This window comes from Platichthys flesus, chromosome 7 (genome assembly GCF_949316205.1).
Source record: "Platichthys flesus chromosome 7, fPlaFle2.1, whole genome shotgun sequence".
In the NCBI taxonomy this organism is placed as follows: Eukaryota; Metazoa; Chordata; class Actinopteri; order Pleuronectiformes; family Pleuronectidae; genus Platichthys; species Platichthys flesus.
Window position 1 is genome coordinate 27,977,191 of NC_084951.1, and position 25,992 is coordinate 28,003,182.

The 25,992-nt window shown below is 44.9% G+C and overlaps 1 protein-coding gene across 1 annotated transcript; it reads right to left on the bottom strand.

Moving 5' to 3' along the window:
• Positions 1 to 5,001: 5,001 nt before the first annotated feature.
• Positions 5,002 to 25,992, bottom strand: fam120c (family with sequence similarity 120 member C). The gene is made up of 18 exons (XM_062392488.1): positions 25,722 to 25,992; positions 24,695 to 25,557; positions 23,696 to 23,942; positions 23,453 to 23,535; positions 19,701 to 19,829; positions 18,255 to 18,357; positions 18,061 to 18,134; positions 17,532 to 17,806; positions 17,255 to 17,417; positions 17,092 to 17,175; positions 16,735 to 16,906; positions 15,554 to 15,803; positions 14,744 to 14,858; positions 13,417 to 13,626; positions 12,138 to 12,369; positions 11,656 to 11,791; positions 11,234 to 11,297; positions 5,002 to 11,153 (listed from the first exon to the last, which is right to left on the bottom strand). Exons 2-18 carry the CDS (start codon positions 25,208 to 25,210, stop codon positions 10,896 to 10,898), a joined length of 3,111 nt encoding a protein of 1,036 aa, XP_062248472.1. The 5' UTR covers positions 25,211 to 25,557; positions 25,722 to 25,992; the 3' UTR covers positions 5,002 to 10,895.

Below are 25,992 nucleotides of genomic sequence, written 5' to 3' on the forward strand. Positions count from 1 at the left end.
AGCAAGAGAGAGAGACAGGGTGAGCAAGAGAGAGAGACAGGGTGAGCAAGAGAGAGACAGGTTGAGCAAGAGAGAGAGAGAGACAGGTTGAGAAAGAGAGAGGGAGAGAGAGCGAGACAGGTCAAGCAATAGAGAGAGAGAGAGACAGGGTGAGGAAGAGAGAGAGAGACAGGGTGAGAGAGAGAGGGAGAGAGAGAGACAGGTCAAGCAAAAGAGAGAGCGTGAGAGAGGGAGAGAGAGACAAGGTCGAGCAAGAGAGAGAGAGATAGACAGGGCGACCAACAGAGAGAGAGAGACAGGGTGAGCGAGAGAGAGAGAGTGACAGGGCTAGCAAGAGAAAGAGAGAGGCCGAGCAAGGAGAGAGAGAGACAGAGCGATCATGAGAGAGAGAGATTACATTCATTCATAAATTAATACGTTAGGTTGATGGGATTAAAGCTGTAAATTAAACATTACGTTTAAGTTTCTGCAAATTAAAGAGTCCAGTGAAGTCTTTTATTGTGCAGTAAACACATTCTCAATGTATGTGTTAAAAAACTAAGATGGAATTTTTTAAAGTTTGTTTTATTCTTTGTGAAATACCTGAATATATATTAATTAATGTTCTCCAAACATTCTGCGGTGAGATTTCGTATGTAATTAAACAAAAGTTGACTTCCCCAAAAAACACTAATGATTAATTTCTGCAGCTGACTTATTATTGTCTTGTTATTTGTAGAAATTATTTTATATATGCATGAGGGGAAGAGACTGCAGGTGTACAGGGGCATGAATCTTTTGCTACGCCCGTGCCCATAACTATATATAGACTTGCGGACACACACACACACACACACACACACACACACACACACACACACACACACACACACACACACACACACACACACACACACACACACACACACACACACACACACACACACACACACACACCACACACACCACACACACACACACACACACACACGAGCAACGTCTCCTTCTGCCTCAGTGGTCGACAAAACAACAATTTCTCCGGCTGTGGGAGGACCCCTCCGTCATCAGGCGTTCGGGTTCAAACCCCCTACCGAGCTGAGCGGTGACCACACTGGACCACCTTGTCACTTCTCTATTGACCTTTCCTAAATATATAACCCACATCAACAAACCAAAACCTGCAAACACATCTACGACACAAAACAAGGAACTTTATTGTTTTTTTAACAGTAGCGTAGGTTCTGAACTCAGTTCACCTGCTTCAAGCAACTGTGCTCAGTTCGTCGGGTTCAAACTGGAATGATCTGGATTCATGATCCGACATCATTGTTTAATGATGAGATAAATGAGATGACACACAGACACACACAGACACACACACTATGGTGTTTCACAGTAAAGGTCAGTGCTGCTTCAGCAGCGGGAAACGAGAGTGGACGACAGAAACCAAACAGATGAACAGTGGGGGGGCTGTGGTGGAAAAGGTTAAGAGCTTTTCAAATGGTTTGTATTTCTGAGCTTTAGTATGTTTGATAATGTGGTTTAACAAAAGATCGTCACAGAAAACCAATGAATCGAGTACTCAAGCAAGTGCTTGCTTATCAATATACTCTTAATATTACAAGTATTTGCAGAGAGGTCTATGACATCATCGTGGCTGAGCTTCACGTGTGATGTTGCTGCAGCAGGAGGCGGGGTCAATGTGACCAGCTCGCTCTGATTGGATCAATGCCCCTCTCGTTATGGTTTACTTTTAAAAGTATTACAAAAATGTGAACATGTAATGCAAAGCTTTTTAAAACTGTAGTGAATTGAAGTACAGATACATGAATAATTTACTAAAGTAAATAAAGAAATGTTCTTCATGGATCACTTACCCTCTATTGAATATCTGTTGATGCATTATGATCATCATAAGTCACTGGACACACTGAATCAACACAGGACTCTGTCTTTAAAGGTGGATTTATTAATGGATCACCAGCTGGAAACCAAAACAATTCTCTAACTCATCCATGCACTACAGTTTGTAGTTATGAGTCTTCATCAGGTCGGTTCCGCTGTGACAGTTGAGTCCAAGAACGAAGCCTAGTCCTCACCTGTACCACAAAACATGTGAAGCAACACTGCCCTCTGCTGGCACAGGTTCACACAACACCTCGACACAAGGGCCTGCGCATGGTGTCACTCCTGACGTATCATCCACGTGACAGTCGACTCTATGGATCATTTTACTGAAATAAAAGCTTTGTGCGCTCAGTTCAACAATTACATATGTAACTTGATGAATTGACTAAATCTAGGTTGTGACATATTTTTTATTGAAATATGAAATAATCAAAGATAAATATTTTAGAATATATTTATTGTGTTGATTCAGTCCTGAACTGAATTCAGCATCAAGATCAAGATATTTCATTCTGTTTCCTCTCAAGACTTTGTCATGTTTAGTCTCATGTTATCTCGGTTATGCATCTCTCTCTTTATCCATGACAACGTCTCCACCCTCATCACAGACATCACAGACACAACTTCCCCTTCCCTATTTATTCTTCACTGTCAACCATGACCTCCACCTCCTCCTCCAGGTCAGCTGAGCCCAGAGGATGGAGGAGGACAGGAAGACAAAGTCCTTCAGATCAATCAACCACATGTTATAAGTCTCACAGATGTTAAAAGGATACATTTCCTGTTCTTAACTCAAATAGAAAGTTAGTGATCAATGAATGAAGCTCAGTCCCATGTGAGGATCCTCTCCCAGGACACACAGGTGCTGATGGAACTGAACACAACAGGATTCACTACATGAGAAGAACCAGTTTGTAACTTCATGTTTAAAGTGTTTCTACATAAAGTCTGATGGAGATGAAGGAGCAGATGAACTGAGGAGGTCCTGATGGTAGAAGATGTGAGGAGACATGTTGTGTATCAAGAAGTCTTGTTGTGATCATCGTCCACGATCAGATGCCACCATCAGGATCCATGATCACAGTCCATCCAATGAGTGAAGGTGTCAGAACAAGTGTTTTGATCATATGTTAGTTTTTGGAACTTTACAAACCACCGAGACGAATCATCCAGAGGCTTCAGTCACCAGGATGTTGTGGGGTCGGCAGGATCTGTCGGGCAGGTGCTGGTTTGGACACCGTGAGAAAGACAGTAGGTTGTATAGTTATCTCCCAGATCTGGTGTGATCCTTAAACTATACAAACTACTACCTCATCCCACAGCTCCGTGTCTGAGGGTCTCCATTACCCACCCCAGGCTGCTGCCAGCCCTCATCTGGAGGAGGGGCGCACACACACGTCTGAGAGCTAGCTGCAAAACGAGAGCAGCTAGTCGGTGCCGATGAGAGCCACCGCCGGAGGGAGCAGCAGCTAGCCACGGCCGAGAGAGCAGCTAGCCGCAGCAGCTGGCCGCCACCGAGAGAGCAGCAGCTAGCCGCTGCCGCTGAGAGAGCAGCAGAGAGCAGCAGCTAGCCGCTGCCGCTGAGAGAGCAGCAGCTGACCGCCGCTGAGAGAGCAGCAGCTAGCCGCTGCCGCTGAGAGAGCAGCAGCTAGCCGCTGCCGCTGAGAGCAGCAGCTGACCGCCGCTGAGAGAGCAGCAGCTAGCCGCTGCCGCTGAGAGAGCAGCAGCTAGCCGCTGCCGCTGAGAGCAGCAGCTGACCGCCGCTGAGAGAGCAGCAGCTAGCCGCTGCCGCTGAGAGCAGCAGCTGACCGCCGCTGAGAGAGCAGCAGCTAGCCGCTGCCGCTGAGAGAGCAGCAGCTAGCCGCTGCCGCTGAGAGAGCAGCAGCTAGCCGCTGCCGCTGAGAGAGCAGCAGCTGACCGCCGCTGAGAGAGCAGCAGCTAGCCGCTGCCGCTGAGAGAGCACCAGCTGACCGCCGCTGAGAGAGCAGCAGAGAGCAGCAGCTAGCCGCTGCCGCTGAGAGAGCAGCAGCTGACCGCCGCTGAGAGAGCAGCAGCTAGCCGCTGCCGCTGAGAGAGCAACAGAGAGCAGCAGCTAGCCACCGAGAGAGCAGCAGCATGCCACTGCCGACGAGAGCTGCGACCGGAGAGAGCAGCCGCTAGCCATGGCCGAGAGAGCAGCTAGCCGCCGAAAGAGCAGCAGCTAGCCATGGCCGAGAGACCGGCTAGCCTCAGAGAGAGCAGCAGCTAGCCGCCGCTGGAGAGCTAGCTACATTTGAAGTTTCTCAACTGCTCAGTCCTGCTGTTGTCACGTCCTCAGTCCCGGAACCCCTCACCCAGACCCGGGTCTGTCCGGGTTTCCTTCCCCGTGGACTGATCTGTGTCTGTGTGCGGACATGAAACCGAGCATGCTAGCTCCAGGCTTCTTCCTCCAGCTGCTAACATCCTCACTGTGCTGTGAGGATATGTGCAACTCGGATATTCGGACCTCCTACTTGAAGAAGAGCAGTGGACTCCTAGGTCGCTCATGTAGACATACTGCTGAGATCCTGAGACAGTGCGTGTGTTTGTGTTCTCTCCTCGTGTATTGAATGTGTTCGAAGTATAACATGTATAAATGTTTGTGTGACTACTCTGGAAATGTTTGTTTGTCTAAATACAGACAAACATTCTCTCGCTAGATTACGTGTGACGTCATCACCGTGACCGGAACATTTGGAAACCTGAATATCCGAGTGTTCTAGAACGCATCATCTGGAACGAGGAGTGTCTGATCTCTGACGTCATATGCAGGGGTGGAGTTAAAAACAACAGATTTATATTTAGATGAATAATTATTTTTTTAATATAAACAATTGACTTTGTTTCAACTTAAAATTTAAACTGAAAAGTTATTAAGAGAAGAATAATCAGCACATTAGAAATAGAAAATAACTAACAGACAATTTATACTTATAGTTCTGTATATAAATATATATTTCCATATTCAATTTTTTCCCTTTTCATTCCCAGGGATGCTAAAAAGAAACGTATTGAGTAGCTTTGACTGTTTCCCAGTGACTTTCTTCTCAGAAACCTGTTTGAAGATTTAAAAATCATTACACCAAACGCAGAAAGTACTTTTTTTTACTAAAAGAATAAATTTTATTTCAGCACTGTAAGTCATTTCCCAACCAGTACAAACATGACTGCCATCTTTCTCTTTCTACAGCTTTCCTCCCCTCCCTCTGTGAGAGCAGACCAACTACAGCCGGACAAATCAAAAAAAAATAAAGAGAAACTAAATGCTTTCTTTCTCGTCTTTCCACAAACAGTCTGGTGCTTCCATAATGCTAACAATGACAAATTATACCAAATAATTATAACGGCAATAATGATAATATTTCTATAACAATATTATGGATAAATTTGAACCTTTTCTCTGCACAGGTAGGTTTAGAGGGACCTTGGTGCTGAAGTACATGCACTGGTTCACATGTTGACTATCGTGACAGAATCAACTCCAGCCTCTGTCTCCGCCATCGAGGCAGGAAGGGGCCGGGGGGGCAGTAGAGAGAGACAGACAGAATAAAGACTTAATCAAACCGGACGAATTGATGTGACGCGACCAGAACAGGTAGAAAACAGGTGACTTGTTTCTGATAGATTAAAACTTCTAGATCAATTCGTTCTGTTCTCTTCACATTGATCCAGACAAGACAGTCTTTAACACTGAATTTTCCTCGAGTCACTTCAGCTGAGATGGATCAACTTGGGACAGTAGTTAACATTAATTAACAATTTTTCTTAACATTTTCACTATTCGGCCTTTTGTGGCAATAAGTCAAAAATCTCCACAATTTACAAAAATTGACCATTGACATCTTGAAATTCATAGTTAGGTCAAAAACCTTCACATAAATATCAGCTCAATTAGATGAATAAAAATGTATCATCAAGCTCATCGTCTCCACAAGATTTACAAGTTGAGGAAACTTGAAAGACGTTATACTTCTTATCCAAGAGGCCTAACTGACTAACGGGAGGTTTCAAGTATTCAACCTCTGTACATGTTTAACTCCGCATTTCAAGTGTAGCAACACTCAAAGAGTGTTCACCCTGACACAAACAGGACAATGTGGTTTATACAATCCAACACAATGGGGATTGCTCAGACCTTCACATCCAGGAATCCACCACGACAGAAACAGATGGCACAGAAGAACCAGTTCCTCAGGCCAGGACGAAGCAGTTCACTTACACTTCGTTGACAAGTGACACTCTTCTGAGGTAATGTTTTTACTTTGTCCAGAGAAGAGCGATGGTTTGAAAGAGGATTACACACTCAGGTTAAATACCTGTAACCTCCCATTAGTCAGACCTGAAGAAGCTTCTTTGACTAAACATCTTCGAGAAACAATCAAGTCCAGTTACCAACGGTCATTTATGCAACTTCTGAAAATGAAAATAAAAAGTTGTTATACAATTTCTTGACTATTCATTGCAGCTGGATTCATATTAAATTAATTGAATTAACTATTCACTATCAATATTGATTCATGTTTATGAGGCCAGCCAGTCTGTTTGTTTGTTGTGAGGAAAATTCAGCAGCCTCCACATCCACCAACAATATGAAGAGGCTCTGTAACTGTGCTCCATCAATCAAAGACAAGTTTGAGAGGGCACAACTTTCAACATGTAAAGAAACACGAGGGCGTTAAACCCAGCATGACTGAAGCATGTTGGTTGGTCCTGTGCGTTAGTGCAGATCTGAGCATGTGCAGCGCTTCACACAAGATAAGTTCAGTCAATGAAACTACCAACAACAAACTCAGTGACTGAACCTGCATTCGATCGCTCATCATCCACAAACACACTCAGGTCCTTCTTCCTGTCTGTGTCTCCACAGCCACCAGTGTAAACACACTGTCACACACTTGTAAGATCACACGTGCTGTAATATCATTTCATATATATATAATCATACTGATCAGAAAACTTGTAACTGGGAAGGGCTGTCAGTGTGAGGGTGGGGTACTATCGGGGGGGGGGGGGGGGTGCACTTTGGTTTGGTTCTCAGGTGTTAAGAGATGTTTCACTGCTTTGTGCAAGGGCGCAGAGTTCAGCTTCGACTGAGTCGACCACGGAATCGGGGATATCTTGAGAATCAAACAGTGCAGACAATGAAAGAACGGGCAATATTTACTTACGTACAGAATAAATGGTGAAGTGGTCTAAAGATGCCATAAAATACAGGTAAGGAAAATCGCAATCGTTACAGTTCAAATCTCTAGGTTGGCTAAGCATATTTCAGTACTAACTGAAGCAATGGTAGAAGGATTAGAAGATGTAATAACATTAAAAATAGTAAGAAAACACATTTGCACAATTGAATAAAACAGTTTTGATTTTTTTCAGATTTTTTTCCCCAGACTCTGGCTAGATACACACAGAAACTGATTATCAGCGTTAATATAACCTTACTGTTAGTCGGGTTGATTACGGGGCGGGGCAGCCAAAGAGAAAAGAGACTAAATAAAAAGACGGCCAATGGGGATGGTGCTAAAGGAGAGAGAGGGAGGGGGATGAGAGTGAAGGAGGGTACAGGTAAGGGCTGCTCGATTATGGAAAAAATCATAATCACGATTAATTTGAATAATATCAAAATCAAGATTATTCAAACCATTATTAATATGTGCCCTTATTCTGAAGTCGATGCTTTATTCTATAAATGAACCGGAAGTACCAGTCACTCTCTCTCAGCGGCTAGCTGCTGCTCTCAGCATGGCTCCCTCTGCCATGTTCCACTCGCGCTGTTTTGTAAACACCGCCGGTCACCACACACACAACAACTCGCCTCCTTCACTTCACGGCTGCTTCAGAGTGAGGGCCAGTCAGCTGGGCCGCGGAATGCTTCCCGGGAAGGTCTGATTTAAGCGTCTCTTTCGGAAAAAATTCCAAATAATCGTTTCAACTCGATTACAGTAGTTTGGAGATCGTTTGACCCCATAAGCGTAATGACGATTCAATTTCGATTAATCGAGCAGCCCTAGTACAGGTGAAAGAGAGCGGGAAACTTAGAGGGAGGGGCTAACCTGTGTACGATATCTGCGTTTGTGTGCGTCTGCGTTTAATGAGAATCAATGGATATGGTGTGTGTGATAAACCGAGATAACAAGTTAATTAACAGTTTTAGAGGAAGTGGAAAGGAGGGAGGGGAAGTGGAGGGGGGGGTGGCATAAACAAAAAAAAACAAAAATCAATTATCTATTGAACTAAAACAGACGAGGACAACAGAGAGAAACCACATTATGTGTTGTGTTGACTTTTTTTTCTCCAAACTAGCTACTAGGTCACTCGGGTTTAACGATTGTGTGTGTGTTAATGTAGCTGATCATTTCTGTGTCCAAGTGACAACACTGTTACTTTGTCGTTTATCTGTTGTGTGTGTGGGATGTTGAGTCAGTTGAATGTGTTACCAGATGATCTCTGATAAACTGCACAAAATCAGAGACAAAGCTTCAGGTAACCAATGCAACTGAATACCTGTGTTTGTGTGCTGTTATCTGGCGAGTGAATCGTGAGAGGGCTTCGTATACGGGACCACACTCTGGCTCGCCACGGAATAAAGCCTCTTTTAACAATGTACTGTTGCAATACACATATTTGTACTAATGTCAAAAGTTGAAAGCAGTTAAGTAAATGACTCCTAGTGAACCTAGACATAATATTTCGGCCAGTTGAGCTATATTCGCTAGCCTATTTGTGATGTTTGTGTTTTACAGTCCTGCTTTAAGACCGACGCTGTGACCTACTCTTAACCTATAAACACCTACAGCACTCGTCTGCTCGCGTTTCTCCCAGTAATGGCTAACTTGTCTGAACTTCTGATTTGGTGTTGGTGTAAGAGACGGCTGCAGATCAGTCCTGTGGTGATGAGCGTAGGCCTACACTCATTGCTGGGTCAACAGTCAGCGTTTTACTGTAATATGTTACAGAGGGGATGTCTGACTCAACTACACAGATATCGTCAGTTTGTCTTTTCCTTCCTAAGAGCCTTATCCAGGTCAATTCTGTGGCACATGATAGAGCAACAAGTCATCAACATAGTAAGGAAATAAGGTGCTTCTTGGTGACTTGTCTTCTTCTAATGAGCTCATTTTAACATCTTAGTATGTTTAAAGAGATCGCATGTTCATGGCCGGCATCTCTCAGGCAAGATTTGTCTGTCTACTGCTTTTACATTAGCAGTTGTGCTACCAATCATCGGTAAGAAGTACATAACTTGTTTTTCATTATCAGTTGAAACCTAATGTGGGGACACATCTCATTCACAACAAACATAAGTGCTCCGATAAAACAGTTCAGTATGTTGCAAGTCTCAGATTGTGAGCGGCATACTCAGGCCGGCCATGCCGCCTTCCTCTCCCCTGTCATGTGATCAAACCGTGCAGAGAAGTGCTTCCTGCCGGTATAAAGTGACGCAGCAGAGCTCTGCGGGGCTCGTGGTGTTGGGTTGACGTGACAACAGTTGCTCAATTAATCACCAGCCAAGGGTGGAGGGATCTTTGAGGCTTTTGATGCCACACCCCATTTATATATATCAGTGGCTGCCTCAGTCGGCGAGCCTTTAAAATACACTTTGGAAATAACTTTGTAGAAATGTGAAATGATTTCCTGGGAATCCTCTTCATAGCAATCAGGGGCCTTTTCAGCCTCGTTGCAAAGTTCTTGATTGAATGTGTAAGACCAGCCTGAAGGGAACTGGTGGCAATGGACCAAGCCCCCATTATTCAGCCCCATCTTTTGCTGGGCAGCATTATTCTTTTCTTTTTGGCCTTAACTCCAGAAGGTGCCTCATAGTCGTTTCATTTTTTGATCTCGTAGTAGAGGACTGTCCAGTGTGGTTTAACCGTTTAAAAACAAAGTGTCTCTTTGTCTGAAACCACTCTTCACATTCTGACATCTCTCACATAGATCTCTACCTGTAAGCGTAGCACTATATGTCATTATGATTTACTTAGCCGCAGGGGAACCCCTGACAGTCTGTCAATTCAACTGTTCAGGGGCTGGTTCAATTTCATTATATTTAAATACAACATTAAGTGCTTCTGTTGGGATAATACAATCAAAGCTTTGGGATAAAGGGACAAGGGTATGGGAAGATAATTTAATAATGCACTTTTTTTGGAGCAGGGTATAATCTTGCATACTTAAGGGCTTAAGGTGCATAAAGTCCAGGGTCTCTTAGCACAGCTAAGAACTAGGCTATGCTACATAGGTCAAAGTAAAACAGCATGTTAATACCATGGTGGTGCAGAAGTGCTCCAGTGATAGATAATCAATCAAACTATAAAATGGGCTTTGCTGTTAGCTTGTATGCTAACACTGTGGGTAGCAATGAGGCTAGCCTGCAGAGTAGCGGGGGAACAAGGGTCACTGCACAGCAGAACAGAACATCACTCTGAAACCTCTCACGAGACGGTTACGGCAACAAACCGAATCAACGCACAAATACCAACCATGGTGACCAGGCCAAGAACCTGTCACCACTGAAACCACATCCAATCTGTCACAGTAACCACAAACTTCACATCTGTGTGCAGTGATCACACAATGGTACCATTGAAAAAAGCTAAAATAAGAAACTTAAAACTGTACTGATATCCATACTTAAGAGGGGGGGCTTGTTTAAGATGGCAGGTCGTATTAGGGGCGGGGCTTCAAGCTTATTTTACTCCTAATCAATATTGATAAGGAGGCGTTTAGGATTTTCTGAGGGGTGGGGCGCTTACAGGCTCAGAGAAAACCTCTTCAGAAACATTTTAAAACCACATGAGAAAACTAAAAAGGGAGTAACGGCTAACTGCTTCAGCCAATCACATGCAGCAGCAGGGAGTAGGAGGAGGAGACTTGTTTCACCTCCTGCTTCATGTGATCATGTGCAGTTAGGAGGCGGGGCTACAAAAACAGGGAAAGGCAGTCAAACACAGATAACTCTCTCAGAGCTGCACATCCCAAGAAGGATGCCATCACTCCTCCTTCTGTAGTGCTCCGTCTGACGGGCAGTCGTCAAGGCAACAGGGGGCCTCCACTTCCAACCCCTCTGATTGGTTGTCTCTGCTGGCTAAGGCACAAGGGATTGGCTGGGCCAGGGGGGCCAGCTCCAAGGATTGGCCAATGGCGGAGGTCGCTGAGCTGCCGTTCAGCTGCTGTATTGCGACCTCTGACGTGGAGTCTTCCTCCTCTGAGGGCTTTGGGGGGCTGCTGGCTGGGGGGGACGATGACATCTAGAGGAGGGCAGTGAAAAGGTTTTGAACAGAACAGCAGGGCAAAGCTGTGGCGATGTTAAAGTGAAGGCAGGTCCTACCTGTGTTCTGTTGGCAGGTGCCTTTTTCCCTCCCCTTAGTTTAGCTGGGATCTCTTTACCTCTCCTGTGACCAGGAAATGGAGACACTTTAAAAAGTCCATCGATTCCACACAGCACTTGTTTTATTAAAGTATGTAGTAGAGTCCTTTACGGAACGGAAAAAGAGCCATCTTTTTGTTTATGTAACTGGTTCTGTCAAATTTGGTGAATATTTTACCACAAGGCAATGTGACCACCAAGGGTTGAGTCACAGATTTAGATAATGCACCTGACGAGTGGGATACAGAGCTCAGGTTGGCTCACCTTTTTCTAACTTGACACACACAAATGACGCTGAAAGAAAACGTTCATGTATCTTGAGATTCACAATATTTTCCTTCTCTCTGTAAATTTGTTGAAAATGCTGACAAAATATAACTCACCCTTTCCCTGCTCCGACTGAAACCACCTGCATGTTGAAGCCTCCTCTCCCACGTACTGGTTTGTTCCCGGCCCACTGTCCCACCACCATCCCAGCTATCTCCAGTTTTCCACCCTGAGGGGGGATGGACTGAATACCTGAAAACCGAAAACGTATTAACAGACACACTGAAGATAAAGTAACAAAACTACAGCTGTCACCTAATTCCGCACAACACAATCACTGTACATTGTGAAGAACCACTCATTGTTTGATGACATTTTAGGAATCATTGACAACTTTTTAAATAAATATAGCGGCTGATATCTCTCTTTGTATTCTCTGGTATCGGGATCAGAATCCGACAATCAAACTCATATCAGTTGAGCTCTTGTCAACACCACACTGTCTGTCTTCATTATGAGTAATTTAATTCTGAGATGCAGAGTTGGAGTATCGTATGAAAAGAGGACACAGCTATTATCGAGACTACAAGGTGTGTACCTGGGAAGGCTCTCGGCCTGTGCTGGGCAGGGTGATGTGGGTGATGATGTGGGGGCATTCCACCCATGTGGCGAGGCGGGTAGAGAGGAGGCATGGGGTAGAACGGGGGTACCATAGCAGGGGGAAGGAAGGCAGGGGGTGGGAGAGGAGGGGGAGGAGGAGGGGGACGGGACAGGTTGATGCCCTCAAGGATAGCCTGACGCATCTTCTCCACCTTGGACACCAGCTCCTCCTGCAGAAGAGAAAGATGGGGTGAGCGAGGACACTGACGATTCTCTACACACGGTCTGATTCTACAGCAACCGGGTGTTAAAGCCCCTTTAAGAGCATTTTCCATTAATGTGACATTACGATTTCATATGGTCCTTAATATATAAAATAAAAAAATATATAACATAAATCATTATATTATCATAATAATATATGTCTTGGTTAACGGGCTACGTACGACAGGCTTTTAAGGTAGCTGTACCTGGCCACTGGACCACTCACACATAGAGCCACTCTCAGGTCAACCCTTTTTAAGGAGTTGGATTCATACTGCGTGCGTTGTTTCTCAGCTGTGATTGGATTGGGTGGGTGTTAACAGTTGATGCGGATATTACCAAAAGCAGGGAGTCTATTCTTCAGCCATGCTGCTTATTGTTGGTTTCTCTAAAAGGGCCCATATTTTACACCCTTCTGGGATGTGATTTGAGTACTGGTACCCCTAAGATGATATATTAGTGGTTTAAAGTAAAAAAAAAACTGCTGCAATGCTTCAAGTTTGAGCAGACAGTCGGCCAATGTAGGAGTAACGTCCGAGTTACAGTACGGAGTTTCGACAGAGTTTCAATACGGAGTAACGTCTACGTGGGGGGGCTGGGTGAGAACGCTGGACTGGTACATGCTGGGTGGTGCTGAGTGATGAGTGCTTTCCCGAATGACCTCATACGGGGGAGAAAGTAGGAAAAGAGACATTTCGTTAACATATTTCTAAGAATGGACTGAGTGAAAAAGTGCACGGAGTGACTGATTTCCTATTTTGAGGCCCCCTACTGATGCCTTCAAGTAAGTACAGATTGTTAAAGCCCTGAAAATGTATTTTACACAATATGGGCCCTTTAAGTTTCTGACCTTCTATATAAAATGCATTGAGATATTGTAGCGCAAAACAAATAAAATAAAGTTGAACTCAATACCTTGAAGGAATTTGTGAGAGATGGTGGCGGTGGGTGTGAATGAGTGATATCATGGATTAGCTCTTGGCAGGTTACAGTTACAGAGCACACGTTCATACCTGCCCTTCGCACATGTCCAGCAGGGCGGCCCGGTCGCGGGAGGCCCGGGCCAGTTTGCTCTGAAACAGTTTTCCATCAAAGAAGCCCCAGGGACAACAGTGTTCCCACGGCAGCGGTTGGCCACACACGTCATTGATGAAAAGTGCTGTGTCGACGCCGGCCATAAAGAGAGCAGCCAGCTGCACACCACGGGCATCCACCTTCTCCACCTGAAAGATAACATTGAAAAATGACTAGCTGAATTCACTGAATTGTGAACACATGGTGTGTGTAGAATTCTACAACTTCTATTTTTCAGCTGCAGGATCTCAGTTCAGTGCATGTCTGAGGCAGCTCAGGTAGAATCAATTCAACAGAGAAAGAAAAGGTACAGACTAACCCGAACCCTTTTTTGTACAAAGGGACTTAGAGCTGCTATTCGTACTGTTTTTGCTGCTGATAGTTCTTCAGCAGGTAGAGTTGCCGGTCAGCCATGTTTGTGTTTACTATACGACTTCTTAAGCCTGAAACATGCTTCTGCGACTGCGTCTTTTCACGGCGCTGTGGCGCAAGACTCGTTTTCATTCATGCTTCCCCAACCGTTGCGCGTCTTACAAAGCAATTCCGCGCCACAACACTAGGCGGAGTAATGCTTTTTGTCGAAGACGACCTTAGAGACGCCTTCTTTCTTCTCTGCGATTGTTTATTTACATAGCCACTGCGGCTCCTCGTAGCCTTTTTCTGGCAGACAAATCCGCCAGTCAGTGACAGGTTATACAAGTGATCATACTATCGGATATCTTCTGCCAAGTGCTCTTCTATTTGGTCCATATTCGTTCTTCTAAATCTTCCGTGATTTCTGCCGGTATTATGGGGCATGAAACCGGAAATGTAGCTCCAGAAGGGATGTAGAGCAGACCAATCACAGCCTTGCGGGCTGAGTGAGCTTGCGGAGCTTTGCCGTAAATTTTAGAAAAGGGGGTCGACACCCGTCAGCACGTAAGGGACCCGGAAGGGCTCTTGCGCTTATGGGCCCGTGAAAACGCAGAAGCATGTTTCAGGCTTTAGGAGAGCTAGATAGTTGCTACAGATTCTGGAAGTCATCACATGAGCTTGCTTTTAGTGCCAACTTGGAGACAGACAACGTTTTGACACAAGGGTTGTTTACCATTGATGGAAAAAGAACTTGGCAAGAAAAGGAACATTCCTTATCTGTTGTAAGTACACAGTAAAGCTAACACTGGCTATGCAGTGGAAGCAAAAGGAAAGAAGCAAGATTTGAGAGAACAATGAGCAGGAAGAGTGGTAGTCTGTAGAGGCTTAAGAGATGGAGGAGTCTTGTCCCACCTTCAGTTCCTGGAGCTGGTCGGGTTCATAGAGCTGGCTAGAAACGGCCTGGGCCAGGAAGGCATCAAGCTCATGTCTCTGCAGGATCCTTCCTCCAGGCCACTGCATTAAATACCTGAGAGCAACAGAAAACAAACCATCTACATCAACCAGTTTCAAACTTTCCTTAACTGCTGTCGTAGCAGTGACAGTGATAACACTACTTTAACACAGACACACATTCGTTAGAAAGATCGAGCTGTACCTGACATTAACATGAAGGGTCAGAGAGCAGAATTCATAGCAAACTGAATGAATTCCCTGCTATGGACTGAGCAACTGAGTATGTTTTGCAATACAATTTAATGAGCAAGTAACAAGTAATTTGATTACTTGATTAATTTAGTGTTTTATTCCTAAAATATCTGAAAATGAGGAAAAATGCTGATCCCGCAGCTAGGAAATTATAATTATAGCATTATAGCAGATACATCAGATCTATGTTTGTTATGGTTGTTCCAATGACTCCCAAAATAAGGCCTTTTCAATATTATTTTGAGTATTGAATTGTCATTATTATTTCACATTATTCTAGATTTTTTTATTTATTTGTTCGCAAATCAAATGGTGCCTAAATTAACCAAACGGTACAGTTGGATAGATGATTACAATTTAACAAAAAAAGGATGGGTTTCTTAAAATGTTCTGTATACTTACTTGAATATAAGATTAGCAAAATAATTGATACATGCAGCCGTAAAACGGGTGCACATATTAATGAGGCATTATAAAATGACACTATAGTCAGCTGAGATGTACGACCCATCGCACCTGAGCACGCAGCACATGAGCAGCAGATGCTGTGGAACCTGTGCTGGGTTGAGTAACGCTGGGCAGTCGGAGCGAAGGCAGGCCAGGAAGGCCCTAGTTCTCCTGGAGCGGTCCTCACTGGCCCGACCCAACCACAGACGGCGCAGGTTGGGGCAGGTCCACTCCCGGAAACAAAGGGCCGGAACCAGCTCTGGAGTCAGGGCAGACTTAGCCTTGCCACTACTCCACTCTTTGACAATCACAGGAGGAACTGGAACAGACCATACAGTTGTTTGGGTTAGTTTGGAACAACTGAAGCGACAGATTATCTACACGTGGGTAGTAGAGACGACGATACAGACGTGGAATACTTCCCGTAGGACACCATGTTCTAAATAAAAGCATTCCAGGATTTCTGTTGACCGAATCGATTTATTAGTTTTTAATGGGTTATGGGTTATTATTAATTGTGACATTTTTGCAGGAGAAGAAGATGCATGGCTTCAAACCATTTAGTACTGGTATGTATTTAAGTGCATAGCACCACATTTATACAAGGAATTACAGTGATCACACCAGAAAAGGGTGGTGGTTATATTAAAAGTTGACATAAAGATCTCTCTAAAACACGATACGCAGCAGAAAAGCAAAGCAGCCATTCCGCTGCATAACGGAAGTCTGTGTGACCAAGGCATTTTGAAACCCATGCCATTTAACAAATCATAGTTAGTTATGAAGTGGGTTAGACTGTCAATGTCCTCCCTGTGTGGCCCACACAGAACTTCCCAGAGTCCAGCGGGTCCGGATAGAGCTCATTCAGCCAGGTCTGGCATGACGCTACATTCCCGGTACTCCCTCTCCAACCTGGTTAGCCACTTTAGCTAGCATTGGGGCGATATCTCACATACCCCATAATAACAGAAGGTATAATTAGTTTGTACTTAGTTAGGCACTTAGTACCAGACTTTAAGTCCCACTCCGAATCTTCTCCTCTTCTTCTCCCCTAGGACGAAGGGACATCAAATTGTAGTATTAAATAGTCCAAGAATAAGTAAAATTCATAAAAGTTAACTTATAAGATCGAGTAAAAGTTAATGCCAGGTGTGAACACGGTCTAGGACTAAATGTGAGGACATGTGGTGTGAACAATAAACAATCTGTCTCCTGTTTTTGCTCCTTCTACCTGCTCCACTCTGACCTACCTTCCAGGGGAGCCCTCTTTCGGATTGCAAGCCTCTCCAGGCGGCGGTGTGTTTCGGCCAGACTGAAGAGGACGCCGTAGGCATACTGTCTGGCAGCACGGAATAGCAGCGAGGCAGGAGGCAGCTCAGAGTTACACTCATCTTCTATACACACTGGCATCTTCATCTCTCCCTGAGGTGGGAGGTTGGTGGAGGGACGGCAAGGACAAGGGAAATCAGCATTAAGTTTACCAGGAGGAAAAAGTGATCTTATAAGGTTGATTCATCATCTCTGTCGCCAACTTGTTAACCCTTCTTTAACCAGAAAAGACAAGGATAGACTTCAATCTTCCAGGAATGTTAGAGAAAACAGTTTACCTTGGTCAATATGTGGTAAATCTGTGGGTACATCAGTCCTCTTCTGTGTCTGTGTTCGGCGACACGAAGAACCTCAGCACTGACCTAACAACACAAACAGAAACTTTGAGAAAGTGCATCATACATCTGTCCGGTGCAATACTATTTCATTTGTGATTTTCACCTGAGGCAGAGGGGGTGTGGTTATGTCCATGTGACTCCGCGTCGCCATAGACAGAAGTGAGGGAATGTTTGATCCGCTCCCATTGCCTTGAGAACCATCCCTAGAGGCCGAGCCCCCCCTTCCCGCAGGATCATCCCACCGTGAGGGTTTGTCTGTTAAATGGCTGAAAGAAGGGGATCATGGGAGAGTTTAGACATCTCTCCTGGAATTCTTCATCATGTTTCTATGTACAATGAATGAAGATTCAACAGTGGCAGATATTGGATCCAGGTCTTACTTTGCGTTGCTGTCATTGGGCTCATCTCCATCTGATGATGAGGAAGGCGACGGAGACGGCCCCGATTGATTGCCCATGTGATGATTGGGTAATCGACTTCCCACCTGAGTGGAATCATAGGGAGCTGACCAGTCAGAGAATCCCATCTTGCCCGTCAACGAGTCGTTGCAGTCTTGAGACGTTGGAGGCGGGTTCTGGAACAGGGGGGTGGGGCCAGGTCCATATGGAGCATTTTGATAGGGTGGTTTGAATCCTGGAACCTGGGGAGGAGGGAACTGGAGTTGGACAGAAGAAAGGTTTGATAAGAAAGGAAGAAAAGAAGGAGGGGGAGATGTCTCAGGGAAACATTTTATCAAATATGATGGGAGGATTTGAAATGGAAAGGACTTTGCCCACCTGTCATCTGTGACTCAAGCATTTACCTGCCAGCGACTGCTTAATGTTATTGTTGTGCATTTGATAATAAAAATCTTGAATCAGTGACATGTAGATTAATGTAGAACACATCAAACAGGATGAAGGAATCTACCTGATTCTTTCCAGGCGGCATCGGTCCCATGTGGCCAGGTGGTCCCCCAAACGGAGTGGGTCCAAACCCAGGTACTGAGCATGGAGAGACTAAATTAATCAACTTTTCTTACTTTCCCATGTTTAAATAAGACAAACGTGGTAACAAAATGATGTTGATGACAGATTCTATGACATGAACAGTTTGCTACTCACAGATGAAAGCAGAGGGCCCCATACTGGGTGAACGTGGTTTTGAGGCAGCTGAGAAATACTCCACAGCTTTCTTAAATCGCTCCACCTTGTCCTCCATACGAGACTGTGAGAGGAGCAGAGCATCGTGCTCACCACAAAGCATGCTGGGATAGAAAATCTTACAAAACTTCAGATAAATTTTGCTTCAGAGCAAAGCGAGGAGGAGGAACCTCGTGCTCGGTGTCCATGTTCTCTCTTTCAGATATCAACTTAACACGATCGTAACTGTGTGAACACAGGAGCATCCGACAACTACAACATCAACAGGAGGAATTTGAACCTAGATTTATATCTGCAGGCTTCTCATTTTAATGAAAACATTAAAGTGGAATTAAAAACAAAGTGGTCCAAATTTAGACTTTTATCATCATGTTTCAACCCATTCATTGGGTTTGTCAGCAAGATACCACAAAAACTACTGCAAGGATAACAAGTAAATTTGGTGGTGGGATGCTGCATGGGTCAGGGTCGCTTTGCGTTCTACCATGGGGAAAATACCCGTTCACACAGCAGGCCCAATTGGCCTGAATCTGATTGTTTAATGCAGCATTGCGTGGAATCTGATCTTTTCAAATCAGGCTTGGGCCACTTTCATGAGATTCTAAATCAGATACAGATTCGTTTTTTTGAAATGCAACCTCAATCTGAACAGACATGTGACTTGTATCTGAATTCAATGCATCTTTTGCATCACTCAAGATCAACACTTAATTTTCTGCAGGAGAAGGGGCGGGACTCATCTGTCAAAAACAAAAATGGACTACAGCTTCGACAGAGGTCATCAGTGTGGAGACAATGAGGTATTATACCTCACTTGAGGTGAAATGTCTGGTCAAGCTAAACTTGAGGGGTCAAGTGTAAACTGCAAACGCCAACGTGTGACGTCTTGTCACACACCACATGGAACTCTGATCATGGCCACAAGATAATAGGAAAAGCTACAGAAAAAAAATTATCTGCAAAAAATTCTTAATCGAGCACTATGGCTTGCATTGTGAACATATTGTACCCCACTACATCAACAGTATGTTATGTAAGGTAGAGGTGAGCCCATTCAGTTTGAATCTTCAAACTACTATGATGACTCCATTTTAAGCTAATTAAAACTTTACTACACCATCAACTCGTCGGCATGAGTGAGCAGGTGAGTGAGGTAGAGAGCAGTCAGCAGAGTCTTAATGAGTTTAAAAACCAATGTAAAAAGTATTTATCTTTGTATTTTTGATAGTTTTAATGTGTATCAGTATTGCTATTCTTCCTTTGGTTGTGCCGCACATCTCCACAACATTTTTGTGAAATTTGTTTAGTCGATTTTGAGTAATCCTGCTGACAATCTAACAAATAACAATAAAAAAAGATGGGCTGCTTCGCGGAAGTAATAATCACTGATGTCATCCCCTGACATACCTGTGACTGTTTGAAGACATCTCTGGCGATGGCATCGAGGTTTCCCAGGTCCTTAATGGAGGAAACGTACTCTGAGACCGCCTTGATCACCACCTCACAGGGCGGCAGCACCAACTGATGAGCTCGCACCTACGACAGTAAACAAACAGCACATAGGTTTGGATTCATCTAATTCAGTGTGTAGTGGCACTTATCATTGCAGTACAGTCATCAACATTATTGCCACCTGAAGGAGTGGATGGAGCAGCTTGTGTAGCTGTTGGTTGTTCCCACATCAGCAAAGTAACCCGTCTAATGCTTACTGATCTTCAGACTATGGTAGAAACTAGGGATGGGCATTTGATTAAATTGTCTTAATCGATCATCAGTAGAATTAACGATCGATTTTCAATTACTCATTCATATTTTTATATTAAAATTCACTAATTATAGGCTATATTAAAATGCAGTGAAAATAGAAAAACATCACTTGTTTCCTCATTGAGGTCTTTATCACAAGATGAAAAATCTTGTGGTAGAACGGGATCCGTTCACTGGTTACATTTGAAAATATGCGCTGCTGTACTCTTAGGCCCTGATGAGAGCAGCAGCTAGCCACTGAGAGCTAGCTGGATTTGACGGTTCTCGACGTCTCAGTCCGGTTGTTGTCACGTCCTCAGTCCCGGAACACCACACCCAGACCTGGGTCTGTCCGGGTTCCCTTCCCCGTGGACTGAGGATCTGTGTGCGGACATCATTAATCATTCATATTTTCAAGTTAAAAATTCAATATTTATAGGCCATATTAAAATTAAGTGAAAAAACAAAGCGTGTTTCCTTATTGAGATCTTTATTACAAGAGAACAAAATATGCGCTGCCGTAATCTTAAGCAGAGGAGCCGACAGCTAGAAGCCGGTGCTACCAAACACAACTGACGCTCGTTTTTTTCTTTCTCCAAAATAATGCAATAATAACAAAAAACATCATGTTAAACAACAACTTAACCACATCTATATAATACTTAGGTCTGACAGGTTTTGCCAGATGTAACTCAAAACTATCAAACAATGCACCGAGTCGAGAAAGCTTCATAAAAATAACCAGTAACTCTCATACAACCTCAGCACCAGCCTACTGGTTTGTGTTGAGAAAGATGAGCATGTTAACATTCCCCGAGGTCAGACGGGACCGCAGCCTGTTGACCGTCAGTCCAGCCACCAAAAAAAACTCGCTCTGAGGAGACTGACGTCCCCGTGATACACAGGTAGCTCCGTGCTAACTTGGCTAGCCTGGCCGCGGCTCCGGTGTTTGCTCTCCCCTCGTCCGTGTCAGACCACGCAGGCTCCTTGTCTCCCCGAGTCTCGGGGATAGCTTCGCAGTACTGGCAGTGAACCAAGTCATTGTTTAACTCAATATGGTTCCGCGCTACACTTCGCCATTTTCTCTTCATGTTTACTTTGGAAATGGAAATACACGGTAACTCGCAGCCATTCGCAGGTAACTGAGTAGGCCTGTGGCGTTTTTTCCAAACACTGACCCCCGTGGTCAAATGTGTAATTAGTGACTTTCGATGAAAAAATAATTTCCTCAACGAAATTCTTACTGATCCATTAATCGATTGTCGATTAATTATGCCCATCCCTAATCGATAGTGATAATTATCTCAATTTAACTTTTACTCGATAGAAATTTAAGACCGGACAATATAACATCGATAAAACTCGTTCCATCCATGTTTCCAAAGAAAACAGGAACAGCCAGTGAAAATGAGAATAGTATTGAGCCGAACCAATCATGTGGCTGGAATAGAGTCAAGATTAAGATTAAGATCCATTTATTTGTCCCAAACACATGCACAGACATGCAAAGGCACACTCATGCAGGTAGGGGAATTTAACCTCTGCTTTTGACCCATCTGGTGCAGGACACACAGAGCAGTGAGCGACCATGTACGGCGTCCGGGGAGCAGATGTTGGGGGAGTAAGGTGCCTTGCTCAGGGGCACTAGACAGGGTAGGGAGAATCCTCTTGGATATCTGGACAGATCAATCCAGGTTCGTCTTTTTGTTTTTTCTTCGTGGAGCCGAACAAGAGACGAACCAGAGACCTTCTCTGCCCATAGTCCCAGTTTCTGCCACCAGTCCACCGCCTGTCCGTGAGGAGAGGCGGTGGACTGGTGGCCCTGAAATCATGTCCGCGCCATCTGCAGATTCAATGGCCAAATGGGGCAGGACCTGACAAGGTGCAGATGGTTTTCAATTCAGTGTGACGAGTCGGCTGTGTTTGTTCGGATGGTCTTTGATGACATTTCCACTAGAGGAGATTAGGTGTCTATTACAATAGACGGGCCCCAGAAACGACAGGACACCTCTCAGGGTTTATTATTGCACAGTGCAAATCAGACCCGGGCTTTCCTAAAATCTTGGACTACCATTGCATCATTCACCAACAGGCTATATGCGCCAAAGTCTTAAGAGTTGATCATCATGACACCTGTTATTAAAATGATCAACTGCATTCGAGGAAAGGCCAAACAAAACAGAAGTTTCTAACTGTTTCTACAGCAACTGCTTGCTGACTATGGTGATGTCCTCATATGATTTTTCCCACATCTCCTAGCTCAAAAATACAGTGATAAAGTCTTTCTGCTTTAGTTTCACTGCTAACATAGACCCATTACAGTAAGTGGTCTACAGACACTGAAAATATAAATACTTATCATTCTAGCATGGTTTCATTGAAAAAATTTCACCTGGCTATCGGGGGTCTATGGACAACTCCAAGTCAGTATTTAGTTACTCAGTCTGTAATTTACTGCTCCGCTCTGTTTTCCATCATTCACACTGAGCCCTTCACCTAAAGCATCAAACTAAACCCAACACCATTTCCTACAGCTCTACATACATCGACTAAGTTTACAGTTTTCATTTGTTTTTAACAAGACTGAGTTTATATCAAACTGTGTGTGTTTGAGAGCGAGATAGCTGATAAATGCACTGCTCTGAAGAAAGATTTAATTAATTGCTTAAAGTATCAGCAATTATATGATGATCAGTGGTGACAAACAAATCAACTTGTCGTTTCTGAGAGAGCAGCGAAATCGATGAGTGAGAGTGTGTCACTTTTCCCTCAGGTACTGGGATCATAAATAAGATACACAATTCTTTTATATAATCAATCAATCACTCATAGTGATGAATCTGACTCGGGACAAATGCCCTCACTAGAAGTTGCCACACTAGAATTTAGCTGGGAGTAGGCAGCACAAGATTTCACGGAGCTGCGTCGCGATTCCTCTCCGACAATGATCTGAATATTTTTAATGTATTTTAGGGCAGCGGGATTTCATTTGTTGGCGAAATATATTGATATGCAGAGTGTGAATGCACGGCATATAAAACACCCTTTGTCCCATTTAAGCAGTCCACCCAGGTGAACAGCAGTCTGCAGGAAGAATTAAGTGCCCTGAAACAAGATCCTGGGACGACAAGCTCCAGGTCAAAATGCAGCATTAGTCTAAAGTGACAAATGAAAAGTTAGTGGCACTGGTATTAAATTATCTACGGTGAGTAAACAGGCTTTAAATTATATATGTTTCATGTGGACAGATTAGTTTTGGAAACTGATGCCTCACATCTGGAAGTATTTTATAGTGAAAGAGCACGGTTGTTTTAGCATTTAATTTAAGTCAGGGCTCACGACAATGTTTGACTAATTACGTTACACAAAGAGCTGATCTTTATAAGATATTGGCAGAGGATTTTGTACGATACCTTGAGAGAAGCTAGTGGGTGTTCTGGTCCCAGCAGACTCCAGTGGAAGGCAGCCAGGTCCTCATCGGGCAGAATATGATTTCCTGCAAGAGAGAATCAGTGTGTGAGACACCAAAATGTCAGACCAAAAGAGTCACCAGGAGCTACTTGTGTTTCAGTAAAAGACAGACAAAGAGACATGTCGCGTCCATCTTTGTAGCTGTGTCTGCAAAGGGTGTGTGCTGAGTGTGTGTAGTTCCTTACCCAGCAGAGCAGCAAAGCAGGGCAGGTGCTGCGTCTTCAGCCCCAGCTGCCTGGCGGCCTCAGACAGCAGGTACTGGTGTGTGGTCAGGTTTTTGCCGTTCCAGCTCAGTTTGAGTGCGTGTGAGGAGAAGTAGGCAGGAACGTTGCAGAGAGCAAACTCAGAATCCTGAGCAATCAGACCAGCAAATGCATAGTCTCTGTAGAGAGACAGCACCTCCTGGTGGTGGTCCTCCAAAGTCTGTACAACCTGTAGATGCATAACAGACAAACTCTTGTTATACCTTATGTAAAAGCAGCAATAAATTGATTCACAATTATCTACAACTATTTTGAGGTGGGAGTAAATATGACAAACTTCAGTCTGACCTTGTGTTTTCTCTGCTTTATACCACTGAAAACTTAGGATCATGGCTGGACAATAGAGCTAAATAATTATATTCAGTCACTTAAGGAATCTATTCAATGAGCTGGTCAAGGATGCACGGACTATTATCTGATTCACAGATCTGTAAATAGCACTGGCTGTGAGAACATTTCTCTTCTCTTTGGAACAAAACCCCAAAACATGGGGGAGAGCAATCTACAGACCACAGCTACAGACTAGTTATAGACCACATATCAAATCTCTGTTTTCTCTTCTTCTTCAATTCTTCTGACAATAATTCATTGATGGGAAAACCTGTCAATGATCTGAATAGCTTTCATTTATTATCCAGGCCAGCAGGGATTCACCTGATGCCGATATATTTTCTATATAATGTGCAGCCCTACTACACTCACGTATCTTTCCTCATAGAAACACATCTGTCTCCGTGTAAACCACTGAACTACTGTCTCTTCTCTCGTCGGCTCCAGCAGCTGCACTCAGGACTGAAAACTGGATGATGACAGCTACTAAATGTCTGAGGTGCAAAAACAAACTGTTGGAAATGAACAATGTGAAATGAGAACAATAAAATAAGTTGACTTAGCCACATTGGCCAGCGTGACTGTGCTCACCCGCACTCGGAAGCGGAACATGGCGAGGCGGACACAGTGGCTGAGGCAGGCCGGGGGCAGGAACCATGCCCGGGGAGGCGGGGTGGCCTTGCTGCCGACGTGGTTGACGATCAGCTGCGCCGTCTGTCTCTGGCCCTGAGCTCGCCGCGCCCACTCGGGCCAGCGCTCCTTCCCCAGTGTGCCGTTGAAAACCACGACGAGCTCCAGGCCACCCTGGTACAGGCAGGCCTGTGACAGGGCAGCCAGGTAGCCCAGCATGGCGTTCCACTCGCCCCCGCACACCCAGTCCGTCTGGTAGCCGCCGTACAGGCGCTGCAGGCCGGAGTCCGCGTCGATCAGGATCCTGGCAGGCGGGGGCGGGGGAGGCATGGGCCCGGGGTGATGTGGGTGGTGGTGTGGGTGATGGTGGTGAGGGGGCTGGCGGGCCGCGGTACGGGCGAGCTTCAGGAGGTCCACCGGGACCGCAGCTCCGGGACACCGCTTCTCTAAATACTCTTGAAAACCCTGCACTCCCATGACGGTGTTGTTGAGCCGGTGCGTGTGGCCGGGAGCGGGCTCGGAGTACGTTCTGTACGCCGTGTTTGTGCTGTGACGTGGGGCGAGACAGCAGCTAGCAAGCTAACTGCTCTCCGATGTAGTGACTAACTAGTTTGGTTAACTTCGAGTGAGACGAGTCACCGTGCACCGAATTCCTCCAGAACACAGATATGAGAATCTACGCTGAGTTCAGTCGTAGCTGCTCGGGTTACTTTCCACCCCTGCGGGGGTCTGGTGACATGTCAGCGGGGCCAGGGCAGCTACAGGCGGGGAGAGTCCAACACGTTTCCTGCTGCCATCGTTCACCAGAAGCAGCTCCGACCGATCTGCAGGGAGAAGAGCGTTAAAATGAAGATGTGTGTTAACACTGCGCATTAGTGAGAGCACCAGTCCGCCGACACGACGTCACAGCGAGCAGCTACTAATCCACATGTGTTCTTGTTTAGCTCGGACTAAATGTTAGCACGGCTGCAGTCTGGATTCAAAGTACCTGAGAGACGAGCTGCTAACAGCTAGCTGCTAGGCGCTAGCTGCTGGCAGGGTCCCCGGCGTGATTTGACGCGTCAGCTGCCTAACACGAGTCCGAGGCGGACACGACGCGGAATGAGATGATGTGTGACGAAAGAAAAGAAAAAGAACTAAAAGAAAACAAAAATAAAAGCCCGTCGGTGCCTCCCTCGCTTTCTTCCACGCTCACGGCTTCATGTTGCGGAGGGGAACGTTACTTCCAGGAGACAGCGGCCATCTTGCGACTTCCTCGC

What these genes read in the sequence shown, in the direction of transcription:
- fam120c (XM_062392488.1), bottom strand. Translation starts at nt 25,210, where the DNA reads ATGGGAGTGCAGGGTTTTCAAGAGTATTTAGAGAAGCGGTGTCCCGGA. An exon ending in ACCCACTAGCTTCTCTCAAG is followed by an intron (nt 19,830 to 23,452) that starts GTATCGTACAAA and finishes TTACTGTCGTAG; the next exon opens with GTGCGAGCTCATCAGTTGGT. An exon ending in ACCAGCTCCAGGAACTGAAG is followed by an intron (nt 13,627 to 14,743) that starts GTGGGACAAGAC and finishes GTTATCTTTCAG; the next exon opens with GTGGAGAAGGTGGATGCCCG.